Source organism: Podarcis muralis, chromosome 4, assembly GCF_964188315.1.
Source record: "Podarcis muralis chromosome 4, rPodMur119.hap1.1, whole genome shotgun sequence".
In the NCBI taxonomy this organism is placed as follows: Eukaryota; Metazoa; Chordata; class Lepidosauria; order Squamata; family Lacertidae; genus Podarcis; species Podarcis muralis.
This window is the reverse complement of record NC_135658.1, coordinates 61,711,924-61,730,106: the sequence shown is the minus strand read 5'-3', so window position 1 is coordinate 61,730,106 and position 18,183 is coordinate 61,711,924. Positions and strand designations below refer to the sequence as shown.

At 38.3% G+C, this 18,183-nt stretch overlaps 1 protein-coding gene across 9 annotated transcripts in view; it reads right to left on the bottom strand.

Moving 5' to 3' along the window:
* DMD (dystrophin) overlaps nt 1-18,183 on the bottom strand; it is a 985,465-nt gene that overhangs the window by 203,561 nt on the left and 763,721 nt on the right. For all 9 annotated transcript variants that reach the window (XM_077927390.1, XM_077927397.1, XM_077927392.1 and 6 more), the window contains exon 55: nt 16,289-16,478. In XM_077927390.1, coding sequence (XP_077783516.1) covers nt 16,289-16,478 — 190 coding nt within the window. The remainder of the gene's footprint in view (nt 1-16,288; nt 16,479-18,183) is intronic.

Here is an 18,183-nt window from a genome sequence, read left to right as displayed (position 1 = left end):
GAAGACTGGTTAGTGCACTAGTACATGATGAGGATTCCTTTGAAACAACCTCAAAGAAGCATTTAACATTGTGCAAAACAATCAGTTTAATTACAAACAATCTCAAGTCATGCATGCCTCAGATAGTGCACATTAAAATAAGTCAGGAAAAGGGTTTTTGCCCTTGGTTTATGCAGAAAATAGAGTTATTTCTGAGTTCTTGCTTGAAAAATAAAAAAGGTTCTGTGACATCCTATGTGGCAACAGAATTTCAAATTTCATATTCCTCAATTTGAGTTATTTAAAAATAGTCAAATGTCAATCCTGTGGTATTTATTCATCTATTTATAACATTTCTAGCTCCCTCTCCATCAAAACTGATAGCATGGCAGAGTACTACATACATTGCACATTACTTTTATACATAAGCAATAACGAAACAAATCTAAAAGAGACAGCTAAAAATAGCAAAGCAAGATAAAACCGACACTTTAAAAAGTTGAGCAAACAGTTTCCCCAGAATAATAGAAATGTTAACACCTGGCAAACATGTAAGGGAATAGCATTTCAGAAGCAGAGGTCACAAGCTTCTCCTACCAGTGGGATGCAAAGAAGAACACCCTCTGCAGATCTCAAGGCATAGGAAGGCTCATATAGAAAGAGGCATCCCTTCCAGTATTTGGGCTGCAAGCCTTTTAGGGCTTTAAAGCTAAACCTTGGTACCTTAAATTGGACTCAGAAGTGAAAATGCAGCCAATGTAATTCTTACAGAATGGATGTGATGTGATTCCATCTGGGTGAAGAAGACAAAATTATGGCAGCCTCATTCTGCACTTATTAAAGTATCTGAGTCATCTTCAAGAGCAGTCCCATGTACAATCCACTGCAAAAGTCCAGTCAGGAGTTACAAGAGTATAGACCAAGCTATGTCTGTCCATGAATTATAGTATTTTCTTTTGTGAGTAAACCTGCATTAATATTCATTGATATCAGCTTGAAAACAATTGCCATGTAAGAAGCAATGCAATGCAAGAATCTTACAGATGACAGCTTTTCTAAAACCTCTTTCACATATTTCTATTGTGAAGTGAAATCCTATATGGCTGGAGTGTGTGCACATGGTACCAGGCCACAGCTCTCATTCCATTGCACATGCACACAGAAACGGGCATATTTCCTTATTTTGATCTATCTGCTGTCAAAAGTAGGCTGGATTCACCCTTGCCTGAATCCGAGATCAAAGCTTGTAGTAAGGAAAAGGCAGATCTGACCCATAGCAGGACAGGCATGAGATCTGTGTCTTCCAGATATGTAGGTGAAATTATCATGTAAGGAAAAGGCTCAGGGAAAGGCAAGAATGAGGAAAGTAGTCACGGCTGGTAAGTCAGGTGAGAAAGAAACATTTACAAGTTAGGAAAGGAAGAACAAGCAAAACAAAGCAAGAACAAGCAGTGATTCGTAGCTCTTTGCAGAGAGGCCATAGTTTCAAGGGAGGACATTGAGAGCAGCACAAATGCAACAGCATTTTCTGTGTTGATCTTATGAAGGACCAATGACCATGCACCTTGTACTTAAGTTGCCAATCCAGTGACCTTTTGTTGACCGCCTCAAATTATTTGATTCTGATGTTACAAATAGTTATTTCATTCTAGAAGAGGGATCATGGATCTGAGCCAGATGCTCCATCTAGCTTCTTGCTTGAGATAATTCAGTTCAATGCTTTTTAACACATTGCTTACACTTCTTAAAAAATGTATACATGTATAACCCACATTTGAAGTAGGCTGAGAACACTCTCAATCCAGAATCATTGATACTCATCCTTAATATGCCACTTTCAATCTAAATTGATTCTACCCTGTGCCATCCACAATGGCAGGTGTGCTTCCTCCCCACACATGCCTCATGTGAAGAATAGTTGTTGTTGTTGTTGTTGTTGTTGTTGTTGTTGTTGTTGTTGTTGTTGTTGTTGTTGTTGTTATAATTTATATACCACCCTGTACCCGGAGGTCTCAGGGCAGTTTACACATGTGATTGAAGAAGTACGTGGTGATTGTGCTATTGGTATACACCCACCCACAATGTTGCTGGGCAGTTGAGAATACACCACCACTGTGGGGTAATGTAGAATCAAACAGCAATAAGCTTTTATTTATTTAATTAAACTAAAATTTCTGGAATAATTCTGATTAAGCACTTTTCTTGGGCAAAAAATATGCAGTAGATCTAGATAGTATGTAGACTATGTAGAAAAACTCAGTCTCCATTAATTCTAAAATAAAATGTCTTAGTATCATAAATTGTTTTCCTAAATAGTTCTTGTTAGGTTTATTATGCTAGAAGTATTTAAATGTATATAAAATATAATGCTTTGATATTTTTGTTGGGAGAGAATCTTAACACAGACACATGTGCTATCACTATACTGGTAAATCATGAACTTAGCAGGGACCTGAAAAATTCTGTCATATTAGTGGTACACTTTTGTCCTGCCATGAGACTTGACGTTCCCCAGCTGCAAACCACTGTACCACTGTCAAATCACATGCAAATACTGAAGTCTTGAACTGACAATTTATCTGAGCAGGTTAGAATGAATGCTTGCTTGTTTCATACTTGGTCTTGTGTAACTGGGCAGCTATAATAGCTGAACTATTCATCTAAATTATATTACTATGCTGTGTTTTTTCTTCTTATATATAAGAAGTAAACAAAAATACATTAGTTGATCTAAGGAAGGCTTAACTGACAATCTTAAAGGTGGTGGGGGAAGCAACATGCTGAAGGCAAAAACTGAATCAGAAAAAGTAGAATCTATGAACCACTGAGGCAATAAAATAACCAATATTTATTCCTCCAATCAAAGTTACATTTCACATGTCATTCATTACAAACAAGCTCAGAGTGAAACAATCCTGATACTATGAGAAATATAAGCCTATCAAATAATAATTCGTAACTGTTTTAGGCTATTTTTAAATATTCTCTCTTTTTCTCATTCTGCAATTACACTGGGGCCATTACAAACCACAAAACTGAAATTACCAAGAGCTATGTAAGATCAGTAGCTGATAGACTGTCTTTATTTCAAAAGATGTATTGGTCTCAATTCAAACATTAACTGACAAATCAAAACTGCTTTGAGATAGATAATATGTCAGCCCCTTTTAAAAATAGAAAATAAAACATAAAATACAAACAAGTCTACCTAATTTTTCAGCTTGGGCCACCTCATGCTCAGGATCTTGTGCATCTGCACAAAGGCCAGATGGCCAGGCTACCAGTTCACAATTTAAAAAGCATTTCATCATAAGGAATCTGCTTTCTTGTAAATGCTTCCTGGTTCTAGTATTAAGCAATAAATTTGTGGGGTGTTTAATAAGAGTAATGATGCTGGTTCAGATGTATCACAGAGCCCAAATGTATTCAGTACCACCAAAAAGCCCTTCGCAGTACAGGCACCAGTCTAATCACATACCACCATCAACTGTGCTACAGCTGAATTGCTGACAAGCTAATACACAACTGGACTGGCACACCAGGAAAGATTCAGACATTGTTATCAAAATGTAGATTGCCAACACCAGATAGGGCAAAAATGTGTGAGTATGTTTGATCTGGCCCCAACTTCCCCTCAACAAAAAACTAGCAGTTTCCCGGAGTAATCTTGCAAAAGCCGCTTGATGGAAACCCAGTCTTAGGCCCAGTCTTAGGCCACAATGCTAAATTCAGGTACTCAGAAGTGTCTTGAATCTTCTTGTTGCAAGCATACCCTTCCTTCAGACCAATAGATAATCACTGTAAATGCTCATCCTATGCTATATGTGGAGGCTAGATTTGGGCGTCACACAGTTATTTCCAAGCAAATGTGTTTAGGATTGTGACATCAATTTTTATGTCTAAGTCGTAAGACAATCTGTACATTTTAAAATGTTCAGAAAAACAAAACATGTTTTGAAAAAGACTGCAACTGTGTTTTTATTGATGGGATGCAATTTCAGAACAATTATGATTTTCTAGCTTTTATCCCAAATAATTTTAGAAAACAAATTTGTTATAGAAGTTTTTAACAGCTTCCCTTAATCTTGTTGCGAGCAGAATTCTTTTCAGGAATGGCTGTGGCAACAGTTGCATAATGCTGGCAAGCGGCATTTCTAGCTTCAGAAATAGCTCCAAAATGATCATGCTCATAGCTAAGGAAATGTCTCTGCCGCAGATGTCACAGAATTATCTGTTCCGATGGAATATGCATGCTACAAACATCAATAACAGAGGGTCAATTCATATAAGATTTCCTTTTTTCCGTAGGCAACATAACAGCCTGGATCAAGATAGAACCACAGTTTCCCATGGTGATAGCACATTGTACCGACCCTTAGACTTAGTTGCTCCATTTCAACCTTTCATACATGAGAAAGTTTTAAACTTCGGTTTGTGGTTTGGAACACATAGCTATGCCCAAATATGGAAAAATGTAAGCTACAAGTCATCTCTGGGATACAACATTATGCGCCACCATCTGATATATGTTGGCAGAGCAAATAGATGCCTCATGTAGAGTCTGTTTTACAGAGCATTTAAAGTTCCTTGTCACCACATCTTTTTCAGCCCTTTCACTTCATGTGTTTTATTAATATAATCTTAATATGTCAAAATTAAGATTAAAAGACATGAGAAGTTGATTATAAAAACATAAAGATCCAAATTGATCTCATTATGTTTGACTTCCCTCCAAAGGCCAAGCAACATTAATTCAGAAAGTCAATAAAACATAGAAGCTTTCATTATTACTTGACTGGTAAAAATGCTAAAATGTGCATAAGAATTAATGAGACAAAATTCTCAATAAGTTCTTTGTCAATGTACAAATTCAGACAAAGGCAGAAAATTTCAGTACGTTGAACGCAAAGTTGGAGAAACACATTCTATCATTTTCTAAAACACAGGACTACATATTTCAGTGTTACAGTAGAACTGTATAATTTCAGCAAAGCTCTTCCTTTGTCCCAAAGTGTTGTTGGACTACACTACAACAAAGCATCTGGAGGAAGAGGCAAGGGCAGAGGGTGAAGAAAGAGCTGTGAGTGGAGGGGCCCTTTCCCCATCCTTTGCACCGCCTGGGAAACTAAAAAAACAACCCTGTTGGAACTGGGACTGGAGAGTGCGGCTGAATGGAACACAGCTGTGGGCAGCCTGAGGAAGTACCATCCACCTTGGGCCCATCCATTAAAACCAAGTCTAGAGTGAGAGACAAGGGTGATGTCTGCTGTTTCCAGGAACTCTTCTGATTGCAAGACTTTGGGGGCTGAGCTAAGAGTTTGTTGGACCCTGGGGTGGGAACCCAGACGGTGATAGGGAGGGTGTGTCAGAAGGAAAATGAATTGATTTCTATATATCAGTAACTTTGTATTAATGCAACATTTTGATATGTAACTGTATTTTTGTAATATTTTGTTGAAGTTATCTCTTGTACACTGCTTAGAGATAGTTTTGATATATTAAAAGGGATAGAAATTAAATAATAAATCAATCAACTCCCATTATTCCTGGCTGATGGGAATGCTAGTCTGACAACAACTCGAGGGCAGTGGGCACCACATTGGCTACCCCAAAGTAAAAACTACAAAATTTACAGGAACAATACAAACTACAATACAATCCTATACATATCTATTCAGAAGTGCCATTCAATGGGGCTTACTCCCAGGAAAGTATATGACTGCTATCTACTGTGTTTTCTATTCTTTTTTCATACATGCTTGAATCAAAGTTTCTAAAGCAATTCTTCTTCCTCTAAAACTTCAGACTCCTCAACTATAATATTACAAAGGGAAATGCATATCTATTCAACTTTCTCTTCTGGCCACTCCAAACATACAATTCAAAAACAGCTTGTGCTTAGGTAACGACAGTTCTTTGAAAAGCACCAGGCTGTGGCACAATGCCAATTTACAATATGCCCTGTAACTTACTAGTGTGAAGCCAATTATTATTTTTCTTCAAGAACCTTCACTCACTGGAGAATATGTTGCCTATTAATTCTGAACCATCTTCCACTGTGTATCAGAACAGTATGTATATTTCAAGGCAACAATGGTTTGAAAGAATAACCAGTGTTGCTCTCTGGTACATTTTCATCTGTATTACATTAAAAATAGCCTTGCTGTGACTGAACCCATCTGAACAGAAATCATACATTCGCACTTCATAGTCCCAACATGCCAGTGGTACTGCTTTGCTAAATAATTCCTCCTGTTGAAGCAGTGCCCTAAAAACCTCTGACCTATGTATTGCATGCCTTTAAGAAAAATAGATACTGAAATTGAAACCTGAAAATGAAAGCATGCAGTTTTTGCACAGTATTGTTGCTACATATTTTTTTTCACACAAGGTATTTCATGTATTTCTTTTATTGAAAGAGACTGACTTTTTTCCCTTGCAAATACTGTTTTGTTCAATTACTTTTATAGAAACAGTGTATGAAGAGTTTAGTTCTGCTTCCATAACTTCAAGACACTTTCCCACTAAATGCTACTTAACATCTAGTTCAATATTCTCAGCAGTTTAGTTTCAACTCAAGATCATAACAACTCCATCAACCTATCTAGAATGAATTCAGTCAATATTGGTTTTGAATATTTTAGACGTTTCATCTGAACTTTCTACTGTGACTAAAGCATCAATAGCAACAAACGAAATGACATTTCAATAGAGAGTAAGGTAAACAAAAACCATCATTTTGCAAGCATTTCAGCACTGAAGTGCCTGAATCCACATAAAGAGTGCTAATGCTACATATTTTAAGCTATTTAGAGGTCTTATGGGTATAAAAATATGTATTTTTAAAAAAGATTCTGAATAGCTCATTATTGAACTATCTGAATATTCCCTGCTTTAATATTACATCCATTTTAAATAGGATTAGCAAGTGTTTCAATATGAATAACACCATATCACTAATTAATCCCAGTTATCACTAAGCATTAGTGGGTTTTTGATGGGTGGCAATAAGGGTTATGTTCTACTTGGGCTGCCAAGACATTGATTTATTTGGTACTCATTGCACTATCAATCATATAAGTAATCATTCACTATTAATGTCCCTGCACTATGTAATTCCACTTTAATCCAGTACTGATTAATATCTGAATAGCAAGGAAACATAATATTTTATTACAAATATGTGAAGCCTTTTTGTCAGAAGAATGGAGGAAAGGCAAACACAGGCAGCAATCCTGCAGTGGGAAATATTATTAGGTGAAGTTTGCTATCAATTGAATTATATCAGGTATATGAATTTAGATTTCTAAGATATGATGCAATAACCCCACTCCAGCAAATAAAGGAAGATATAAAGGACACAGAATGTTACTCAGCCAAAGGTCTGGTTACAGAGAAACATGTTTGACAGGTGCCTAAAGATATTTAATGAAGGTGCCAGTTGAGCCTCCCTGGGGAGAGCATTTAACAAACAGGCAGCCATCACAGAAAAGGCCCATTATTGTGTTGCCACCCTCTGGACCTCCTGTGGAGGAGGCACAAGAAGAAGGGCCTCAGAGGATGATTACAGGGTCAGGGTTGGTTCATATGGGAGAGGCGATCCTTGAGGTATCCTGCTAATTTTATCCTGCTGAGGAGAAAAGATGCTGAAAGCCTAAATCCCAACAGGAAGTGATCCGACCATAAGAGGCTAATGTTAGTATCACCCTTTTCCTGCCCAGTTGAGAAAACAAGGTCCAGAATGTCACCTGCCACATGTGTTGGGCCAGTGACATGTTGGGTCAGCCCCATGGTTGTCATGGCAGGCATGAAGTCCTGAGCCACCACAGAGCAAGTCATCTCGGCATGGATGTTGAAGTCCCCCAAAACCAGCAGTCTGGGAGTCCTCAACACTACTTCTGAGATTAGCTCAGGCAGCGAGATTTGTCCTGATTGCCCAGTGCCAGGAAAACACATTCAATATCCCCCACCTCCCTGGACAGAGAACTGGGAGAGAGAGAGATGGGGAGCAACTCCCCCTCCCCAACCCTCAAGTCTGCCTTGATGCTGCACCAAGTACCCAGGTGGGCCTAGCTAGGTGAGACCAACTCTACCCTGCTCACCCACAAGGTCTCAGGGATAAAGACCATATTGGCCTCCTCATCTATAATCCATGGGCGAGGGAGGACTTACTCAGAGCCAACCAAGGGCTGGCTGATAGGACAACTGCAATTCCCCATGTTGGAGAAGGGGCTGGCAAATGGCACAGTCAATAACTGCCTGTGCTGTGTTCCCCTTACCCACACCTCCCCCTACCCTGAACCACTATGACTGCCCCCACATGGTTGCACTTTTCCCTGGAACATTCTACGTTCCTTAATTTGGAAACAACAAAAACCTCCTCCTCCTCCTACTTTTATTATTTGTACCCGCCCATCTGACTGGCTTGCCCCAGCCACTCTGGGCAGCTTCCAACACACACACACACACACACACACACACACACACACACACACACACAAAGGTAGTACCAAAATCCAGAGAGGTGTAATAAATTAGGTATATTTAGCTTTGTAGTGATGGGTTTTTGAGTTCTCCTAACATAGCAGTTTCTCTTAATCGCATATTTACACAGGCACTGGCTTTGTGGAATTCTGCACCCAGCCTCAGCTAGCTTTTAATTAATTTCAGAGTACACCAGTGTCTTTAGTGGATTGCTTTCAGGGTATTAGAGTGTTTTGTTTTCTTTAAAAATAATAAAGTATTTAATCAATATTGTGATTTTGGATTCTCACATAAAATGGGGAAAAATCTACATGACAAATTAGCAAAGGAATTTAGCTCAGGCTAGGCAGTTTAGCTTACTCCATAGAGAACTGCTAAGTAACAAATCTTCTTTAAAAATCCACTCTAACAAGCAAGGAACAAACAGAACAATCCCCTAAAGTGAATTACTTTGGGACACTGCAAAATCTGTGTGGATTTTGCATTCTAGCTTAATATTTGTGTCCCCCCCCCATATATATTTCACTTGATGATTATTTCACCATGAAAGAAAAAAGTTTATTGCAACTGATTCCCTCAATATGGTATTATAGCTTCTGGGTTAAAGTCCTTTGTTGGGCTAATTGTCCAGACTACAGAATGTTTGGTTGATGTTTCTTCATGGGATTTAATTGTTAGGATACCTGGAAATCTCTCTTGAGTGTTTTAATGGAGATACCCATCAGAGCTTGGAGAAAGCAACCTCAAAGCTAAGGGCAGGTATGTGTAGAAGATGGAGTTTGCAATTTTGAAGAGACTGAGAAACAGGGCTGTGAATTGAATAAGGACAGAAAAAAAGGATTAAGGAGTTTCTCTCTGAGAGTCTGATGTGAGCTAGCAGGACTGTCTTCCTATGCACACTCACCCAAAGAAAACCAAACCCAAGTGGAACATTTCGCTGCTCAGGGAAGTGGAAAGTGCGCAACATCATATTTTATTCTCAAAGTAAGATAATTTTCACAAAAATCATAGAAATGTCTCACATTGAAATATCATAGCTGTCACCGTTCCCACCTAAAGCAGAGTACTGAACTAGACCTTAGCGAGAAGACAAACATATTTTAATGTGCATTAATATATGAGTCAAGTAGCACATTTTAAGACTATTTTAACATGATATAAGCTTCTGGAAGTCTTAACCTTTTACTTCCAGTGCATATGTAAAGCCACTCAAAATATAGTAATGAGAAATCACTTCTGCATGGGAATTTAAGAGCAGTATTGTTTCTACTGCCCACACAGTTGCCTTATGGATAATCAAAATAATGGCCCAGTAGAACTGCTTTTATAACGTCCCAGACTGGAGCTAAATCTCAAGTCACCTGGGAAACTTACTGAAGTATAAATTATAGATTTACACAGCCACATGTAGTGCCATTTGAGGTAAAAACCCAAGACTGTGTAGAGATATGGATGCACAGCAATGGGTATCATAGTCACTAGATGACAGCACTTCATTCTACTAATTTCAGTGTGTTTCCTCTGCACAAAACCAAGCATTTTCACAACATTTTGCATAGGGAGTTTAAATATAAAGCAAAACATCCTCATCGAGATATACTGAACAGTAAGGTATTTTAATTGAACTAAAAATCTGGGCATGCAACTGACATCTCTATGGTAACTTGTAAAATGATTTCTCACCTTTCCATCATAGGCTACATCTTCAATTAAAAACACATCATTGAGATTATAATCACCCAGTATAACATCAGTAGCAGATAGTGTCATCAAGTTAAATTTGCAATGCATGTCTTTCTAAATTGCACTTCAGGTACTACTATCGGTTGTCTGTTCTGTGTAGACTAATTAGCCAGATTTTCCTCTCCATTTAATTAACAAAGATGCTGGCATGTGACTGGCTTTAATTCTAGCAAACTGATTTTCATACGTATCTTCCCATAACACAAATAAAGATTTCACTTTCAAAGGATTTGACTTGCACTTTCATTTCAGTGCTACATTTTGAAGTTTGCATCTCATCTGTTTTGTGTGATACCACTGCAATAATATTGCCTTCAAGTTACCGAAATCATTCATTCTGGTAACAGCAATAATTGAGAAAACAGAAGATACTACCATAGGCATTCTTTTCTATTATTTATTTAAATTTCTCTATAATTTAATGAGAAATATTTCAAAAGCAACATTTTTATCTTTTTATGTGACATTAATTTACAAATCATCAGAAACAAACCATACTTAATAAAGAAATATTTTACATATGTTAGCAAAATCCACATATAAAAACTACATTTACTTTTTTGTCAGGATTACCTTTACTTCAATTGTTTTTCATTGACAGTGAAAATGGTATACTAATGAAATTGCAGGTGTGTGTGGGAAACCATTTAAAAAAACAACAAATGTTTTTAAAATAAAAAGCTAGTTAAATAAAACAAATAAGTACACACAAACCCGAGCACACAGGCACAATGCAAGTATGTGAAATTTTAACTCATGACTTCAGATGTCCTCATTAGGGTTTTCTATGACTGAAGACAATTTTTACTACATTCCCCCATCCCTGCACAAGCAGAAACTAAGTCCGTGTGTGTGTGTGTGTGTGAGAGAGAGAGAGAGAGCGAGAGCGAGAGCAAGATAGCGCCTTCAGGGGCCATAGGAACTTGCTTGGGGAGGTGAATCTGGCCCTCAGGCTGGAAGCTAGCCACACCAGTGTCAGATATTCATTTCAACTGATTACATGGAAAAGATAAATGTACTGAGAATAAAAAAATTAAGCTTAGAATTTACAAGTGGAATATACTTTCCACTAGCTGTGCATGTGGATGTAAGAGGAAAACAAGTTAATAGTGAGATTTTGTGGTGGTCAGAAGCAGGCCCAGGCAGCGTGGGCAGCTTGCTCTGGGCCTTGGAGGGCTAAGCTGGCTGGCGGACCACAGCAGGAACCAGCTATGTTTTTCATTTCAGTTCATAACTTTCTTCTAACAAGACTCCTGCCATGGGCCTCACACAAGCTCTGCATGGGCCTGGTAAGAAGAAACAAAATGCAACAGGTCCATTTAAAATGATATAGAACCCCAGAAGTGAAAGGTAGTGAAAGTGAAAGCATGTGGAATGAAAGGCAGAATGAAAGATGTGGTGTCATTAGAAATAATTAAAAGATTCAGGAGCCTACAGAATGGGATAAATTTGTAGAGGTAAAGGAGGAAAAGAAAGATGGAAGTAATAAGCAAAAGAACCGAACTGAGAAAAAAACCCCCAAAACATTTCTTCAGTATTTCATTAAATACATTTTTGTGCAGCGGCTGAATAATCAATTCTAATAATTTATCTAATGTTATAGGCTACAATCCTGCAGCCACTTAATGGATAAGAAGTTCCAATGAATTTAATTATCCTTCCAAGTAACATACACAGGTTTGGGCTGTGACCCACTGAAAGCCTTTCTCTCATCCGGAGGAGTACGATAGAAGGGCCTCTTGTTTGTTTACATTTAATAAAATACCATTAAAGCAGGTTAAATATAACATGGTCTTGTATCTAAGCTCCCAAATTGAAGTGGCTTTTACATTAGCAGGCCTAAGGTAATGACTGTTAAGCATTAGCTAAGGTGTATACATCCTGTCATTCAGCAGAGCCTGCATCTTATAGCTGTACTTACGGAGAATACTGTTTTCTTATCCATACTCCATAAAAAGCCTCAAAAGTGAAACTCTGCATAAAAACAGCCTCCTAAAATAGCCTTATAATATCTACTGAAGTGCTGCTCTGATTTCAAGGCTGCAACCCAGCAAATTCTGGATATAAATGGGCTCCTGTTTTATGCATGAAGATGCTATTCTGAGAATAAACCTTTCCTTAACATAAGGAAACCCCTTCAGCAGTACAATAGTCGCAAAGCATAGCAACAATTTCTGGAGCTATAATGACTCCTTAGCACTCATGGGAGTGTAAAAAGCATGGGGACATTTTCAAAACTTTTCATCAAATGCATATCCCTCTACCCAAATGTACCTGGAGGAACTGACTGCATTAACACATTTAAGGGAAGATACGAGAAACTTTTACCCTTTTAAATTTTTAAAAATTGCTCGGATTGTAAATTTAGGTGGACTAGGAAACTAGGAAACGTTTTATAAGGTACTTATCACATGTTCACCCATTTCAGCTGACTTCTATTCCTTTGAGAAAATTACAAATAGTGTGGTGATTCAAAATGCGGTGTCCTGAGGGACAAAAAGCACCCTATGTTTCTAAGGCAATAGATAAAAAATATCAACCCATTGTTCTCCTGATCAAAATGTCCAAGGAGATCATGACATTCAGAATGAAATCAAGGAACCAATAGATTCAAATTACACGAAAGGAGATTCAAGGAAGAACTTTCATAGAACCACGGAATGGTAGAATTGGAAGGGACCCCAAGGGTCATCTAGTCCCTGCAATGAAGGAATCTCAACTAAAGCACCCATGAAAGGTGGCCACTCAACCTCTGCTTCAAAACCTTCAATGAAGGAGAGTCTATCCACCACCTTCCGAGGGAGTCCATTCCACTGTCAAGCAGCTCTTACCATCTTAGTAATCACAGCATCATTTTCGAAACGCTCGCAAACTGACCATTTAATTATCTGTACACCCCTTCCCTGGTATTGACGTCAGACTGACCAGTCAGTAGTCACCTGGGTCTTCTTTTTCCCATTTTTGAAGATGAGGACAACATTTGTCCATCACCAGCCCGGGGGCGGAGGCAAAATGGGACCCGGCAAAATGGGACCCATGACTTTCAGAGGCAGTATGCCTCCCTGTAATAGTTGCTGGAAATCACAGGATGCAAAAGTGCTCTTGTGCTTGGGTTCTGCTTATGGGTTTCCCTACAAACATCTGGGGATGCGGGTAGTGCTGTGGGTTAAACCACTGAGCCTAGGGCTTGCCGATCAGAAGGTCGGCGGTTCGAATCCCCGCGACGGGGTGATTTCCCGTTGCTCGGTCCCTGCTTCTGCCAACCTAGCAGTTTGAAAGCACGTCCAAGTGCAAGTAGATAAATAGGTACCGCTCCGGCGGGGAGGTAAACGGCGTTTCCATGCGCTGCTCTGGTTCGGCAGAAGCGGCTTAGTCATGCTGGCCACATGACCCGGAAGCTATACGCCGGCTCCCTCGGCCAATAAAGCAAAATGAGCGCCGCAACCCCAGAGTCGCTCATGACTGGACCTAATGGTCAGGGGTCCCTTTACCTTTTTTTACAAGCATCTGGCTGGCCACTGTGAGAACAGGATTGTTGGACCAGATGGGCCGTTAGAATAGTCCATCAAACTGTTCCTGTGTTATTATTGGGGGGGGGGGAGATTACTAGATTTAGAGGGGGGGAGAGATTACTAGATATTTTGCTGAACTTTGTCTTCTGTATATTATTACTATTAAACCGAAACCCAGAAGTTTTCACTTTGGCGTAAAGCACCTACTTCAGAACCTGAACCACTTTCAGGGTTTTGTCTCAAATAATGATAGTTGTCACATGCAAGCTTACTTGTTAAGTTTTAGAGAGCTATCAACAGCTAATTAAATTGATCTACAGGTTTAATATATAATGTTTACACTGATAAAATAACAGGATAAATCTATGCCAATTTCAGAATTACATCTAATATCACAGATCTGGAAGGCAATGTCACATATAATTATTGCCACAAGCCCACAAGGGTAATTAACACAGCGGAGATTTCACATCACCACAAGTACTAAAGCAGAAAATAAAGTTCATTACTTCCATTCCTTTAATATGGGTATGTATCAGTTCAGGCCTCATAGGGAGTCCATGATGTATTTAAATTAGACAATCAAACATAAAATGTAATTACACAACTCCTCTGATTAACAGTTAGTTATTGTGTGTGTGTGTGTGTGTGTGTGCATATATATATATATATATATATATATATATATATATATATATATATGAAATCTCCAGAAAGCATGGCAAAGATGTGAGTCACTTCAACTTTTATGTTATTGTCAGCTCTGACAAATTATGCTTCCGTACAGATGCTATTTAACACTGCATTTACAATGCAAAGACAATATAATTACATTGGTATGCCAACAAAATGTGCAATAATATCACATGCCCTCATCCCCATTGTACACTGTGAATGAACATTTGATATATTGGTGGTCAGTATTTCACACCATTAGAAAACACACATCTATAGCCTGTAAATATCTATATTTATACCCACCAAAGAGTGTCTGCCTCAAGCATATATCTAAGGGCATTAACATTTAGTGACAGAAGGCCAGCTTTGGTTATATTTAGTGACAGAAGGCCAGCTTTGGTTATATATCTGTGTCTCAACATTACTAAATTTGTTTTGAGGGTTGCATTCAATGGTGGCTCTATGCTTGTGCAAGGCAGGGTACCTCATTTTTGCTGATCCCTCCTATTCAACACATCCCCCTATGGCTCCCAAAAACTTTCCCTTGGGGTTGAGGGACTCTATGGAATGGTATGGAATATGGTATAGAAGGCAGGAGGGGGGGATTAGTGAAAATGAAGTGCTTTTCCTTATGCTGGAGAAAGTATTTCTGTTAGCACAAAGTGAGCACTGGATACAACCATGAGTACATATGGCTCTACATCAGGGAACATTAGTAGGAACAGGATTATACTGTTAATTCGACCCTATTCCTAGAGTAACATAAATTTTGGTACGTAAATGACTTGCAAAACTGCATTTGCACCTCCATTATAATTTCTAAAGGGAAAATTTTAGATGTAAGTACAGTCCCCTCATGAGAAAGATGTGTGAGTTCCCTCTAGGGTTATAGTACATGAATACATGTAGGGGAACAAGGTAATGCCTTGTCAGATCACATGTTGGCACCATAACAAAGCTAGCAACCAAATAACTATAAAAGGTAGGGTTTTTTATTATGAAATAAAGCCATAAAAATTAATTCAGCAACAAATTAACTCATGTGGTCTTTACACAGTAGAGTTCTTATGTTTAGAGTTAATTATGCAATCCCAACCGGCATCTAATAACACTGTAAAAATATTTTACACTATAGTGCTGTGCTCTGTATACACATCTTGGCTTGGCAAATCAGACACACACAGGCACATTATGATCAAAACCATGGACATTATGATGCATAATCATAACACAATGGAAATATAAGCCTGCTTGCAGTGCCACTTAAAATGTGGCAACTGAATATTTTATTAAAAGCTGGGTCTGAAAGAAACCCTGATATGAAGATGCCTTTGTTTTTTGTTTGCTTCTAGTGGGGGAAACAAATGTGTGCCCTAATTATCTATAACTAGTGAAAATTAAGACATTGTTTCAGTTTCATCTCATCGGCATGTACTAGACATAAGTCCTAATTTTGCCAGTGACATAGAAAACTAAACTAGTTCAGCTAAGCAAACCAGAAACATCTAGACAGATTTTACATTACTGTAATAAGCACAAAAGATGTACAGCATGCTCATCTACGCCAAAGGTCTGTCAAGAATCTGTTTCAGTTATATGTGTGACATAGAAGCATCTGTTAGCAAATGTTGTTTGCCTTCTCTCCCCTGCAAACAGTACTTGAATTCTTAATATTCTGTTTATTTAAACATCAGACACTCCCTTAAAGAAGATTTAAATAAAAAGCATGTTCATCGTTCTCTTTGTTATTAATAAAACACACCTTTATAGCACTCAGTGCCATTAACACAGAGAAACACAATTTAAAAGTGAGCACATCCCTTTCCCGTAAGCTGAAAGGGCTCATTCCTCATAGTATAAAAGAATTCTATAATTCAAATCACTTGACTTACCTGCCACTGCTTCATGAGCTCCCGAACCCCTTGGGCATCCTCTAGTATTCTCTCTTTGTGTGTGGCATTTTGCAGAACATTGGCAGTGGTTTCTGCTTCTGTAAGCCAGGCGAGGAACTTTTCCAGATCCAGGTAGAATTGTTGTAGCAGCCTTAGGGCTGCTTCTAATGCGGCCTCTCGCTCACTAACTCTGTGAAAGCACAAATATAGTCAAATGCAGCGTAGTGATAGGAATCAGGACAGGGATAGTTTGTAGAGAGAGGGAAGCAGAAAGAGAGTGTGAGCAATTTCCAATAAATCTGTAAATAACACCACAATAAAATGAGGGGGGATAAAAATGTTTGTGTTGTCTGCTTTTCTATGTCTACCAGTTAATGTTCATTTCTACCTATAGTAGAAAGAGCAAGGTAAGGGAGGAGGGAGGGAAGAGGCTGACAAGACAAGTGGAATTGCTTCTATGGATATGAACACTGGTTGTACTTTATTTTTATTTTATTAAACTTAGAAAAAGAGCTCCTTAATCAAAACTCTCCCCTTAAAATCATCTCTATAAGATGATTGTCAGGTGCCACATAAAATATTTCTTGACCACTAATCAGGAACTATAATTTACCATAAATACTGGTATATCTAAGTTGCAAGGCTAGAGGTCCCATATATCACTTTGAATATATATTGTTTCTATCTGTCCTTGCTATCCTTGCTATCCCGGCTATTGGTTTTTGATAAGGATACTCTCAACCTAAAGTAACACTGGTTCCAATTGAAAAATTAAGCACCTTCTAAAAATCCTTCAAGTTGATACTCGCGGTATTTAAAAATGCATAATTTGGGCCCTATTAAATGAAGAAGCAATTAAAGACCTCAGCTTTTAGATAAATGAGCATTTCTGAGAGAACTCTTGTGGGGGTTTTTCTACCTTTGCTCAATCCCTAAATGTACTTTTCATGAAAGCAATTGTACTAGATTTGGCTTTAACACATGTACTTCTGTAACATATGTTTCTCTTATTCATGTATCATGTAGTCAAGAACTACATTCAAAAGCTAGATTTGTAAAGCAGACTGCCTGGCACACTGTACATTAATGTGTGAAGGTCAATAATCATGCAAAACTGGCTGTGGCTTTAGCACCCGCAGAACATATTAGGCCATTAACAACTCCTGTAGAGCTGAAGCAGCAAGGCTCAAGAAATGAGTGGTTTATTCATCATAAGGTGAATTTTTGCTGAACACAGTCTAACGCAGTACAGTTTCTGCTCTGAGAATGGATAACAGCATTATAGGTTGTTCTTATCCTGTTAACATTAAGCATGTGGAACACTTGCAGAGAACTATCAAACAGCCATTGTCCCCAAAATATACATTAACATCTTCAACTATATATATAAATGCTCTGAATTTTGAATGTACAAGAAGTCAAGCCACATTCAATGTACACTTGAAAAGAATATGAGTAGCACCTTGTTCCAATAATCACAAGGCAAGTATAAAAGGAAAGCAACAGAATTCAGCCTGAATCTCTTCCTCCATTCCCCAAGATGAAGCTCACCATCTGAATATGATTGCCAAGTTACTTTCCCAACCTACTTACATTCAGTACAGTATATCTTTATTAGCTGGCACTACATTAACAGTTTTTCCTTCTCCGGAGCAGGACTCTCAGCTATTAAATTTATTTTCACTTCTTAAATGAAGCCATTGTTGACATTTCTGCCTTTATTTCTCTTGAACATTTGGAATCTGGGTTTCAAGAGACTGGGGGGGGGGGGAATGCAGCACTATAAACTACTACTCTTTGTTCCTCCTCCTTAAATTAATTAGTATAAATTTGAATTAGAGCTTAGTCTGGAAACTGTACCAGAGCAGCCCTGGAACATGTGATGTACAATAGTG